Genomic DNA, 12,664 nt, shown 5'->3' with positions numbered 1-12,664 from the left:
CCTGGAACGCTGAGGTTGCCAGTTCGAAACCCTGGGCTTGCCTGGTCAAGGCACAGATGGGAGTTAATGCTTCCTGCTCTTCCCCCTCCCCTCTCTCTTTCTCCTCTCTAAAATAAATATAATAATGAAAAATTGGTACTTGGTTTAATAAATTAGGTATATCAGTTATTAAAAAGAAATTTGTAAGTATTACAGAAAAAATGGCTAAAATATATTGTCAGTTGAAAAACAGTTGTGAGAAAAAACAAAAAGAACATGTGGTGAAGAGTGAGCTTGTTTCTTGTATTTGTGTTTAAAATAAAACAGTATACAAGTTGTATACTTTTATAAGCACAGGAAGTTTCTAGTAAGATACGTGGGACAGTTTTTTGGTTAACATTAATTACATCTGAGTTTTGTAAGGAGGAAGCCAGCGATGTATTATTCTCTCTTTTCATCTTGTTTGGGCTTTCTTCCTCTCATTGAACATTAGCTGTGTTTATAATAATAAAGTTAAAAAGTAACTGCAACAATAGTAACTGCCTTATTCCCCTGAAACTATATTATTATAATTAATGTTATAGCTTAATACATTTTTGAGCCCACTTTGTTGTAAGGAAATTAACATATGTTAATGATATGTTCTAATTTAACATAGTTTCTCCATGAATGGTTTCTCTGCATCCTGATATAAAGATAGAAATAGATATTAAATAATCAATCCGATATTATACAATCTATAAAATGCTAACAGTCCTTGTTAGAAAATACTAGTCCAAATCTTAGGATTCTGACTGGGAGGATTAAAAAGCCAGGATTACTTTGCAGCTTTACAAGAGTATTATATATTAGAGAAATTGATCCTTCATATAAAATGTTCAGCCTTAGGGTTAGTCCCTTTTCTTATTAATGGCGATGGCTTCCTGAAATCCAAAGGTAATTGCCCAAACCTTTTCTGAAGAAAGATAAATTCTCCTTTATTAAATAATATCATTTTTTTTTTTTCATGAGGCATGTGATGTTAATACCTATGCTGTTGTTCCCTCGGTCCGCTGATGGTTATTTCATAGGGATTACTCTTTCCTTTCTATTGAGAAATATCTTTAAAAATCTCATATCTGACAACTTATTCTAATGAAATAATTAAAGATGTAGAGTTTAAATGAAAATATAATCTTGCAGTTCTATCTGTGAGAGTGAAGGTAGGATATAATCCAAATGTTCAAAAATAGGAAATTGAATAAATAAATAATTGTAAATACTTAATGTAATACTATCTACACATTAAAAAGCCTGACCAGTGGTGGTGTAGTGGATAGAAGTCAACCTGGGACACTGAGGTTCCAGGTTCAAAATCCCAAGGTCACAGGCTTTAGCACAGGCTCACTAGCTTAAGTACAAGGTCTCTGGTTTGAGCGTGGGATCATCTACATCAGGGGTAGTCAACTTTTTTATTCCTACCACCCACTTTTGTATCTCTGTAAGTAGTAAAATTTTCTAACCGCCCACTGGTTCCACAGTAATGGTGATTTATAAAGCAGGGAAGTAACTTTACTTTGTAAAATTTATAAAGCAGAGTTACAGTAAGTTAAAACATATAATAATAATTACTTATCAAGTACTTTATGTTGGATTTTCGCTAAGTTTGGCTCTGCTACCACCCACCATGAAAGCTGGAATGCCCACTAGTGGGCGGTAGGGACCAGGTTGGTTACCACTGATCTACATGATCCCATGGTTGCTGGCTTGAGCCCAAGGTCGCTGACTTGAGCAAGGGTCACTGGCTAGACTGGAGCATCCCAGCCAAGGCACGTATGAGAAGCAATCAATGAACAACTTAAAGCGACGTAACTACAAGTTGATGTTTCTCATCTCTCTCTCTTGCTGTCTGTCTTTCTCTCTCTCTCTCTCAAAAAAAGAGAGATAATAGAAAAATATTATTGACACGGGAGTTGTTTACAGTAAATAATGTTACATTTAAAAAATGAAAGGAATATATCATATGATCCTAACTTGGAAAAATGTATGTATACAATCATATTCATGCATAGAAAATGTGAACATTTAAACACCCAAATGTCAACTGTGGTTGTCTTTGAGTGGTGTGATTAAAGGAGAGTTTTATTTTGTTCTCTTTACTTCTCTGCATTTATTATATTGAGCATGTTTTCATGCATAATAAAATAATCAGTAAAAGGTATTAAAATATACTTCTGTTCTGTTTCATGTTGTGAAAGTTAAATGTCATACCATTCCTCCCCTTTGATGATAATTATCCTTCTATATTCATCCAACTTTTTTGTAATTGAAATTTTTTTCAATTACAGTTGACATGCCATATACTAGTTTCAGGTGTACAACATGGTGATTAGATATTTATATATGTATAAGAAGTGATCTATATAACTAGACTTACTAAGGTGATCACTTCATCCAACTGTCCTGATCCATGAATTGGTTCAGATTGAGGTGTTTGGTAGCTAAACAGTCTTGAAATTCCTCAAGTGTAAAGAGCTGTATTTGGCTTACTTCCCTTGCTCCTTGCATACAGTTTTAACTTGCTGAGAGATGGGCTGAAGCTGACTGAAAGGTAGATTTCAAGTTGACTTTATTCTTCTATAATTAATCCTATTATTATTTCACCTAAGAATTTCAGAGGAATATTACACCAGTATTAATACTTCACCACTGTCATGAATTACTGTGAATACCTACTAAATGCAATCAATAATAAAAAACAAAAAATAAAGTATAATACCATCCTAAATGTTATGATTCATCTTAGCAGTGATAGAGCTTATTGTTTTCCATAAAAACTAAATTTTAAAAAGAAAAGAAACAAAAACTCTTTATCATAAAAACTTGGAATTAGTTTACTGAATTTCCATAAATGAAGAGAGGCCAGCCCTTCATTGCTGGGCATGTGAGAGGTCATTCTTTCTGCTCTGAGGGAAGATCTTTTTGAACTCTTCAAATCCAGTCAGGAGTAGTGGCGTGAAGCCTGGGTACCTTATTTTTGACGTCCTTCACATTTAATCAATTTCCCTTAGAACACAAAATGTTAGTATTGAATATCACTTAAAAATACTGTTCATTCTCGGCCCTGGCCGGTCGGCTCAGCGGTAGAGCGTCGGCCTGGCGTGTGGGGGACCTGGGTTCTAGGAGAAGCGCCCATTTGCTTCTCCACCCCCACCCCCTCCTTCCTCTCTGACTCTTTCTTCCCCTCCCTCAGCCAAGGCTCCATTGGAGCAAAGATGGCCCCGGGCGCTGGGGATGGCTCCTTGGCCTCTGCCCCAGGCGCTAGAGTGGCTCTGGTAGCGGCAGAGCAACGCCCCGGAGGGGCAGAGCGTCGCCCCCTGGTGGGCGTGCCGGGGGGGGGGGGGGGGGGGGGGGGGGGGGGGGGGGGGGAATCCCGGTCGGGCGCATGCGGGAGTCTGTCTGACTGTCTCTCCCCGTTTCCAGCTTCAGAAAAATACAAAAAAATACAAAAAAAAAAAATACTGTTCATTCTCTTTGAGAGATTAAATAGCACCCTCTTTTTACTTCCTTGCTTTATACTTAATGTATCAGTAATGTATCAGAAAACTAAGCTCTTAATTTTAGATCAGTATTTTTCAAATCAGTAATTTTTGAGGGGAGAAAAACATTTGGATTTTTGATAGGTGAGTCAGAGAGGAACATATTAGGTAGCGGTTAATCAGTTAAGGAACGTGTTTTTGAGAGTGAAGGAATGTGTTTTTGAGAGATGATTATAACTTGTAGTAATATCTTGACTTTGTATTGCTTTCCTCCTTTCTTGTTTCATTGCTCTCATCAACAAAGATGAGAAATTCAGAACATTTAGCATATAGCAGCAGTTGAACATTTTAAAATATTTTCTGTTTCTAGAATATCTATTTTTTTTTTTTTTTTTGCAGTTTCAAAAACTTTTGGTAATCCTCTGAGGTTACATGCTACTTTAATATGTTAATTAGCTCTAACTCAGGAGACTAACTTTTTATTTGTTTTGCTGTGAAAGGAGCAGTGTTGGTTTGCTCCAGAAATCCTGGCGGGTAGCTTGATAATATGACACGAGAAATAATGGGACAAGTGAAACAGCGTGGTTGGACAGAGAAGCCCGTTTTAACTTTGTTGGTATTCACTAGGGTTTCTCACATATATAATGTGAATAACTTTTTTAAATGTCCAATACTTGCAAAAGCAGTTTTGAGGCTTTAAAGTGTTAGCTCTCACTTAAATACCCTGAAATATCCTCCTGAGATGGCTTGCTAATTCCTAAAGTATATAGTTCCTGCCTCATGCTGTTAGTTTGGGAAAGAAAAAAAATGTATTCTGTTAGCACAAGTCCATAAAATTCTCTCTTCTCATCCCTCTCCAATGCCATCTTCTGCCTCATAAAGCTGGCATTGTAATTGCCGTGCTCCTGCTTTCTGGCATGGCCCCTGCATGGTCTCCTGCCACCTGCTCTTATCCCCCTCCAGCCCTACCCTCCATGCCCACTATCAGAGAAATCTTTTATTTTTTGAAAAAATTTGGTTAGTTTTAGTGAGGGGGGTAGGGGGAGAGAGAGAGAGAAAGAGACAGGAACATCGATCCATTCCTGTATGTGCCCTCACCAGGGATCAGTCGTGCTTCTGGATGACGCTCCAACCAACCAAGCTATCAGGCCACGGCACATCAGAGGACACTTTTAAAAACATTACTCTGACTTCTCAGCTTTAAGGACTTAGGTGCTTCCCCTGACAGACAGCATAATAGTAATCCTCAAAACAATATACGAAGACCACTGGGGATTTTTCAGTTTTATTCCTTTTTTAAAAATGTTAAAAAGATAAACAAGCACACCCTTGTTCTTCTACATAGACACCTTGTTACTGAGCACGGTGTTCAAGTGCATGCTCTGTGGCACTGATGCTGGTCTTGTACTTTCTAAGGAAACATTTGCTTCTCAAACCAGTCCATGGCTTGCAGCCATGTTCTCATATGCATTTTCTTCTGAGGAGATCAGACATTACTTGTGAGAAACAGTGGCTCACAGGACAGGGTCCACATGCCCCAAAGTGGGTGAAAGGGTCCTTTGTGATGTGCCTTTTACCTTTTTTCCGTCTGGCTCTACTACACATTGTCCCTTTTACCCTGCACTCCAGCCCCTGAGTAGGGACATGTAGCTCACATATAAGTTGGGCCATTTCAGGCATTTGCCTTTCTCTTGCTTAAGCTGATCTTTGCCAGTGATCCCTTCTCCTCTCCTGCACCTGCACCAGCAGATCACACACTCCTCTGTAGACTCAGCCTTTCTTGAAGACCCTATCTCCTGGTACAATGAAAAACTCCTGCCTTGGCTGTAGTTCTTGTTCATACAGGGAATTGCGTCATCAATAAACAACTCAAAAATTTAGTGGCTTGAAACAACATTTATTATCACAGTTTCAGTGAATCAGGAATCTGCATGAACTTTCGCTGGTCCTATGGCTCTGAGTCTCTCACAGGACAGGATGCGGTGCTTCCTAGCAAGTCACATGGTTGTTGGCAGGATTCAGTTCCTTGCAGGTTTTTGGACCAAGGCCTCAGTTCCTCATGACCTTTTGACTGGGGGCCTTCTGTGGTTCCCTGACTGACAGCATGGCAGCTTGCTTCTTCTAAGCAAGCAAAAGAGGGAAAAGAAAACATTAATCTTTTGTAACAATCACAGAAGTGAAATGCCATCACTCTTACTCTGTTCCATTCATTAGAAGCAAGGCACTAGGTCCAACCCACACACCAATGTAGGGGATTTGATACTAGGACGTGGGGATTTCTAGGGACTTAGACGTCTTCGACCACAGCTTGAAGGATACCTTTGGGCAGGCCCAGGTGGGAAGCCGTCAGCTGAACTGGAGGCTGCCTGTCCTTTCTCAATCTTATGTCTCTGCCACTCATGGTATAGGCATTTTGATGCCAGGCCTGTGATTCCAAAGATGAAAGAGCATTGTAGTTTAAATAATCTGGCTCTTAAATGTCATTTGAAAGTCAACTCCCTCATCTGATCTTCAGCTGAAGAGAAATGGTCTGTTTTAGAGCTGGAAGAACTCTCTGTGTTGGACTTACTAAGAAAAAGTGATATAGCTCATCAAGACAGTGCATTCTTTTTAAAAAAAAGTTTCCATTGATTTTGAGAGAGAAAGGAGGGGAGAGAGAAAGGGAGAGCAAGTGAGAGAGAAAAGCATCAACTCGTTCTTCAATTTAGTTCCATTTTAGTTGTACATTCACTGGTTACTTCTCATATGTGCCCTGACTGTGGATTGAACCTGCAACCTCTGAGCACCAGGTCGATTTTCTATCCATTGAGCCACCCGGCCAGGTCTGAGACAGTACATTCTTAAGAGATTACAAATGTAATCTTGACTATACTCTTTTGGGCTTATATCCTGAATTTAATTTCTATCTGGGAGTAAGGGGAGTCCTTTGTATTTTCACATGTGTATCTATAAAACTCTGCTGCATTTTACATGCCTCTCTTTGGGCAGGGAGCTACTTGACCATTCAGTCTATGTCTAATGCATTTCTGACATCATCACTTTGCCTGACACTTAAGCTCTCAATAATCTTATAAAAGATATATACTAACTTGATATATACTTTTGTTTTTTATAATACATCCAATAATAAATTTACTAAGCACTGAGGGGGTTTTCATAATTGAGAATTTTATGGATCTTTCCTTGGCATAAATGCTTAAAAGGAGTGACCTGGTCCATGATACCTTTAAGTTCTGTGTTATTTTGCTCGTTAGTTAGAGCATTAGCAGTTATTGCCCTTGAATCAAAGTTCTCTACTTTTTTCTCCATAGCTTCCAAATATTTTGTCCTTTTGTGTCAAGGGAATTGGCCTGATTTTATGATGACATTTGGGTACGATATTTAAGCTGTAAAAAGTTATGAAAACGACCCTTTGGTATTAAATGTAATAAATGGCTCTGAATTGAATACATGCACAGGTTCTCTTATATGAGCTTTGTGAGCCCAAACTACTCCAGTTACATATTCTCCTTGTAATTGGACTCTATGACATTCTCTCATCCCCCAAGAGTACGGCAGGCCATGAAAATTCCTCATGGCTTGGTGTTGATATATACTTTGGGTCTTTTGAAGTTTTGAATTTCATCTCTAACTAGTATGGGCCTCATAGTACTGCTGGCCCTACCCAACCCTGGAGAGGTAGGGGTGCCCCGGCAAGAAAACGAAACCAAGCTACTTTCATCTCTAAGAGAGTTATTGCAACCCTCAGAGAAAGAGCTGGGGAGAGGGATGACTTCTGAAACTGACCTTTCTTTGCTCAGCCTCACCTTTACCAAGAATATTGTCTTTTCTTTTCTGGTGATACTCTGTACTGGGTTCGTTTGTTCCAGTTTGTATGTCTCTTTGTAATTCTATATTGTGCCTGGATATCTTAAATTAGACCATGAGCTAGCTCCTCAATATCAGCGGTTAATTTTCTTCTTCTGTTGGGATAAGTTTGGTCTCTCTATTTTATACCCACTATAACATCATTCTAGACATAAGAGCTGGCATATGTGAGGGTTAGTCTGGATTTATCGACGAGGCGTTAGAGTAGATGGAAGCGTGGGGCTGGACCACATCTGGACTGTTGTAGTGAGGGATGAACGGGAGTGCCAGAAAGATTCGGGGAAATACTGAGTTCATGCTCCTGGGTAGATGGGTGCAGGCTCTCTGTGGACCCTCGAAAAGCACCAGAGGTTGTTACTGCCATGAAATTGTACTGTAATATTTTCTAGTTGGGATTCATTCACAGTTTAATATGCTTCTATTCTGCTTTGACTTTTCCCCCAGGAAGAGACTAAAATCTCTTCATTATAATATAGACAGTGCACTGCACTTTGAATACAAATTTATCCATGTTCAGAGTAATTTTTCTTGTGATTGTCTCTACCCTGGAGAAGTGCCTTTAATGAATTACATACAAATTGTGTAATTTAAGAAGTTAATTTGGTTTTCTGGTTACACAGGACTAAAAACAGCCCTTGTAGAAAGAGATGATTTCTCATCAGGGACCAGTAGCAGAAGCACTAAATTGATCCATGGTGGTGTGAGATATCTTCAGAAGGCTATCATGAAGTTGGATTTTGAGCAGGTAATTGTGTATACTGGTTGTTAAACAAAAATTGTGACTATGCTTTTTTCTACCCAATTAAATCAGTTTTTTGTTTGGGTTTTTTTTTTTTTTTGGCTTTTAACATTTCTTTCTGTTGGAAATACCTATTTAGTGTATTCTGCTGGAATATCTTTCAGGAGAGGAGAGGTGTGCCAGCTCTTTCCTGTATTACTGTGTTAATGGGTGACCGGGGCTTTTCTACACAGGCATGTAAAGTAGCAGATTCACAAAATTACTTTTGGATGTGTTGCCTTTTAATAATTGTGATTCCCTCCCTCCCTCCTGTCCTTCCTTCCTACCTGTCTTCCTCCCTTCCTCCCTTCCTCCTTCTCCTCCTCTTCTTCTTCTTCTTTTTTTTTTTTTTTTTTTTTTTTTTTTTGCCAATAGGCACTAAATTGCAACTTCCCAAGCAGTTTCCGGGAACTGTGTTGTAATACAGGGGAGTATTAAATTAATCCTTTTAATTAAAACTGCAATCATACATTAATCTTGTCACTGACATATTCCTAAGAAAAAGATAATCTGAGTCATGCTTTTCTTATGTCACACTTTATTGTGTCCAGTCTGCCACCATTTGAAAACTGCCAAGGCAGTGTTAAAGATGACATTTCCCAGAGGGGTAAAAAAAAAAAAAAAAAAGAAAAAGAAAAAGAAAAATCAGTTGAACTTCATATCTGCCTTTCATGCATGAAAAACAGCAGCGCTAACTTGACATTGTCACTTGTGAATCTGTCCCCTTTTCCTAGGTGTTTCTTTGACATCATGATGGCTGTGAAGAGCACAGGACTTAGATGACTTGAGATGTGCACCAGTTTACTTACTTGATTTTTATGAGCCTCAGTTTTCTCATTTGTAAAATTAGTATCATATATGTACTATTAATACTGGTTCTTCAGAGAGGCATAATGAGGACCAGAGGAGTGAAGAGATAAGCTTTTTTATGATAATCTACAAAATACAGCTCCTAAGTATCATCTCTTCTCGGGTTAGTGCAGGCAAGAAGGGAATGTTTAGCATGAATTTGAACAATCTGTTATCTGATACATGGGAGAATATTATAGGGGACCAAGAAAAGGGAAAATATAGAGAATGCAAGATAAATTGTTATAATAATCTTATAACTCAAGTCAAGAAAATATCTTACACCTGGGAACTCTGACAGCGTGTTTTTCTTCTATGCAAATACAGTTAAGGTTTCAAAAAAATCTTTCAGGCTGACAGCATGATGTATTATTAGAAATTTGATTAGGGAGGGAGCCATCCTCGCTCAGAGGTAGAGAGGTTTCTGTGTATCAATCAGTTGGCAGGGTGTCTATTTGCCATTTGAAAATATTATGATCTGTTACTGCCAAACTAATTTTCTCTGTTTTGCTTTTCAGTATAGGATGGTAAAAGAAGCGCTTCACGAGCGCGCCAACCTGCTAGAAATTGCTCCCCATTTATCAGCCCCGTTGCCTATAATGCTGCCAGTTTACAAGTGAGCATTTTGATATCATCTATATGCATTTGCTTATCTGAGGTCAATAGAACATAGTTTTAATGGAAATGCTCCCTCTACCTCTTAATGTAATTTTAATTATTTCTAATCTTTATTCATTCTCAAATATTGTCCTTTGCTGTATGCAAGTATGGCTTTTCCTAAATTGCTCTCCACTGAACCACCTTCTCTAAAGGGTACAACTTGAAAGCAAAGGAGTTTGTATTCTGTATTTATAATGAGTAGTTTCTTACTTCACTTTCTGACAATCTATAGAGGAGCAGCTACATTTGCTTTGAGGAACATAAGAGGCTCATTTGAAGTCTAAAATGCAGGGCCCAAGTCTGTCCTGCTGCAAAATCTGAGCATCGCATGTACTACCTCCAAACCTAAGGCATTTTGGGTCATTTTAAATTTGGTAAGTTAACTTTGTTTAGAGGTGTTGGATTTTAAATGATAAAAATCCCATTTTCCTAATATTATTAGAGCTATCCATGCTGTTAATTTAGAATACAGGTAATATGAAAAAGTGGATTATGTAACTGTTATCCATGAGTGGTATGGGGGGCCTAGAAACAGATTTTGCAATTATCCATATTTTGTCATAGATTGCTTAGGACATCTTAAGCCAGTGATTCTCTCCGCTGGGTATTCATTAGAGTCACCCCAGCCCTCTTTCTAGTTTAGTTAAATCAGTTTCTAGACATGTGAGGCCCGGGCATCTGTATTTATTTTTGATGCTCTCCAGAGAATTCTAATATGCAACCAGGTCAAGAACCATTGTTTTACAGGTGACTCATTTAAAGGCTCACTGATTCATTCACATACATAATTCAGCACGGCTGCTGTCGATAACAGGGATTCAGTTCTGCTTCATCTGCAGTACTCCTTTAGATATACTTTGCTTTTCTTAAGTGAAAAGTATTTATTAATTTCAAGTGATTCACTAATGTTACCCAGTTTCTAAAGAACCCTTTCTTCGTGGTTTTATACCGTAGGTGGTGGCAGCTGCCTTACTACTGGGTAGGAATCAAGCTCTATGATCTGGTAGCAGGAAGTAATTGCCTGAAAAGCAGTTATGTCCTCAGCAAAGCGAGAGCCCTGGAACATTTCCCGATGCTTCAGAAGGACAAGCTGGTAGGAGCAATTGTCTACTATGATGGTACGTGGTTCCTTTTTTACAAGATACTTGACTCTCACTCATGATTCTTGCAGCATATTCTTAGTGAGATAGTTTTTTGTTCTTAATTTTAATGCTAATCTTACAAAAACCACAGTAATAGAGGTGGACACACCCACTCACTATTTTCTTTAACACTGGTTAAAAACACTCTGTATAATGTTTTGCTTTTCCTATTGTTTAATTTTGCATATTTCTCTTCTTCTTTGATTTCTACTTTTGGTCAATTTGCCTCATTATGAATTTGGACCACACCTTCATGTTATTTAATTTGTTATGTGTTTGCCTGTGACTACTTGCCTTATGAATATATTATAATGTTGAAAGGAGCTGAGGATCTGTTAGGTTTCTAGATGAAACCTCTATTTTCAAGGGGTTATAAACCTAGAGAAAAATGCCCTTGGGCTGAAATTGACATGTTTGTATTTTGCACAGGACACAATTCTTAAACATGTAATTTATGATGAAGGTAGAGGAACACTGATTTGTTAAACCAAACCCTCAGGTTTTTTTTGCTTCTTTTAAAAGTTGTTTTTAGATGTTTTCTAACAGTGACATTATGTAGTATCCATTTGCCATGTGTTCAATGTTCATTTTGTGTGAACAATATAATTTTGTATACTTTTATTTGAAGGAACTAACAACTAATATCTTCAGTATATCTCCAGATGGACCACAATACAATATAAAACAAGGCAGTAAAAGCCATTTGGGAAATTTTACTGTAGTTTTAAAGGGTGTGTGGAATTGGAAAACACTCCAAGGATGTTTATTTATAAGTAAATTGATGAACACAGATAATTATACTTGTTCAAAAAGTCTTAGAAATTTTGTGACACAAAAGACAGCTTAGGCTCTATAGCTTAGTGACTTGTTAAATCTTCATTATGTGACCTTTTGTATTTCATGGTAGATATCTGATCTTTTAGTGTCAAGAACTATTTGTCCAGGAGACTTTGATATTTATGTTGTTTCATATCACAGGACATCCTCAAGACCATCACCACCTTTCCCCCCCAAACTGCTAGTTTCTGAATCAGTTCAGTTGTCTGTTAGGCTTTCATGTAGGATGTAAAATGTGTGTGTGCAGAGGGAACAAGGGGACAAACTCAAATAAATGTCTTAGGAGCAATGATTTTAGGGAACTCTTAAGGGTCATTAAAAGCTAGAAAATTCACAGTTGAAAGTGCCTGTCAACAACTGACCACCACAGGAGGGGCACTTAACTACAGTTTTGGTGCCCTTGGTTTACTATATTTCCTTATGTATAAGAAGCACCGTTTTTGGAAAAATTTGGGGTCTAAAACTGGGTGCGTCTTATATAGTGGTTGTAGACATTTTACTTGCATTTCTCACTTTTTCGCACTTGTTTTTGTGCTCATTGTTGAAGACAGTGATTCGTCATCAGACCCAGATGAGGACAAGCTATGGATAGGAGTTTTGGCAGTGATGAGGAATTGAATGAATGTTATGATGAATAAAACTTGAGTTCAATATCTTTATGGTAGTACATTTCTTTTTAAATTTCGGGCCCCCAAAATTAAGGTGCATCTTATACATGGGAGCATCTTCTACATGGGGAAATATGGTACATTAAAAGACAACCTTAACTGTGAATTTGCTTTCTTGGCATCAGACCCTTAATGGTTATCCCTTGTAGTTATTGGGTCATTATATTAAAAGAGGGTTTGGTCCGGGTGGAGTAAGAAGGCATTCTACAAATAGCAACCTACTCATCCTGACATGGAAGCATTGTGCCCTCTGCCTCTTGTTCCTAATCCCTCCTATACAAACCCTCTTAAATATGTGGTCATTTTCTCTACTATGTGATGTGTCAAAATTAACTACTTTTATCGTGTGCTTGTGTGTTTAGCTTG

General features: G+C 38.1%; 1 protein-coding gene across 2 annotated transcripts in view; it reads left to right on the top strand.

Moving 5' to 3' along the window:
- GPD2 (glycerol-3-phosphate dehydrogenase 2) overlaps positions 1-12,664 on the top strand; it is a 163,653-nt gene that overhangs the window by 67,669 nt on the left and 83,320 nt on the right. For both annotated transcript variants that reach the window (XM_066279488.1, XM_066279487.1), the window contains exons 4-6: positions 7,985-8,109; positions 9,510-9,607; positions 10,606-10,769. In XM_066279488.1, coding sequence (XP_066135585.1) covers positions 7,985-8,109; positions 9,510-9,607; positions 10,606-10,769 — 387 coding nt within the window. The remainder of the gene's footprint in view (positions 1-7,984; positions 8,110-9,509; positions 9,608-10,605; positions 10,770-12,664) is intronic.

Source organism: Saccopteryx bilineata, chromosome 5 (assembly GCF_036850765.1).
Source record: "Saccopteryx bilineata isolate mSacBil1 chromosome 5, mSacBil1_pri_phased_curated, whole genome shotgun sequence".
Classification (NCBI taxonomy): domain Eukaryota; kingdom Metazoa; phylum Chordata; class Mammalia; order Chiroptera; family Emballonuridae; genus Saccopteryx; species Saccopteryx bilineata.
This window is presented reverse-complemented; position numbering and strand designations above follow the sequence as displayed.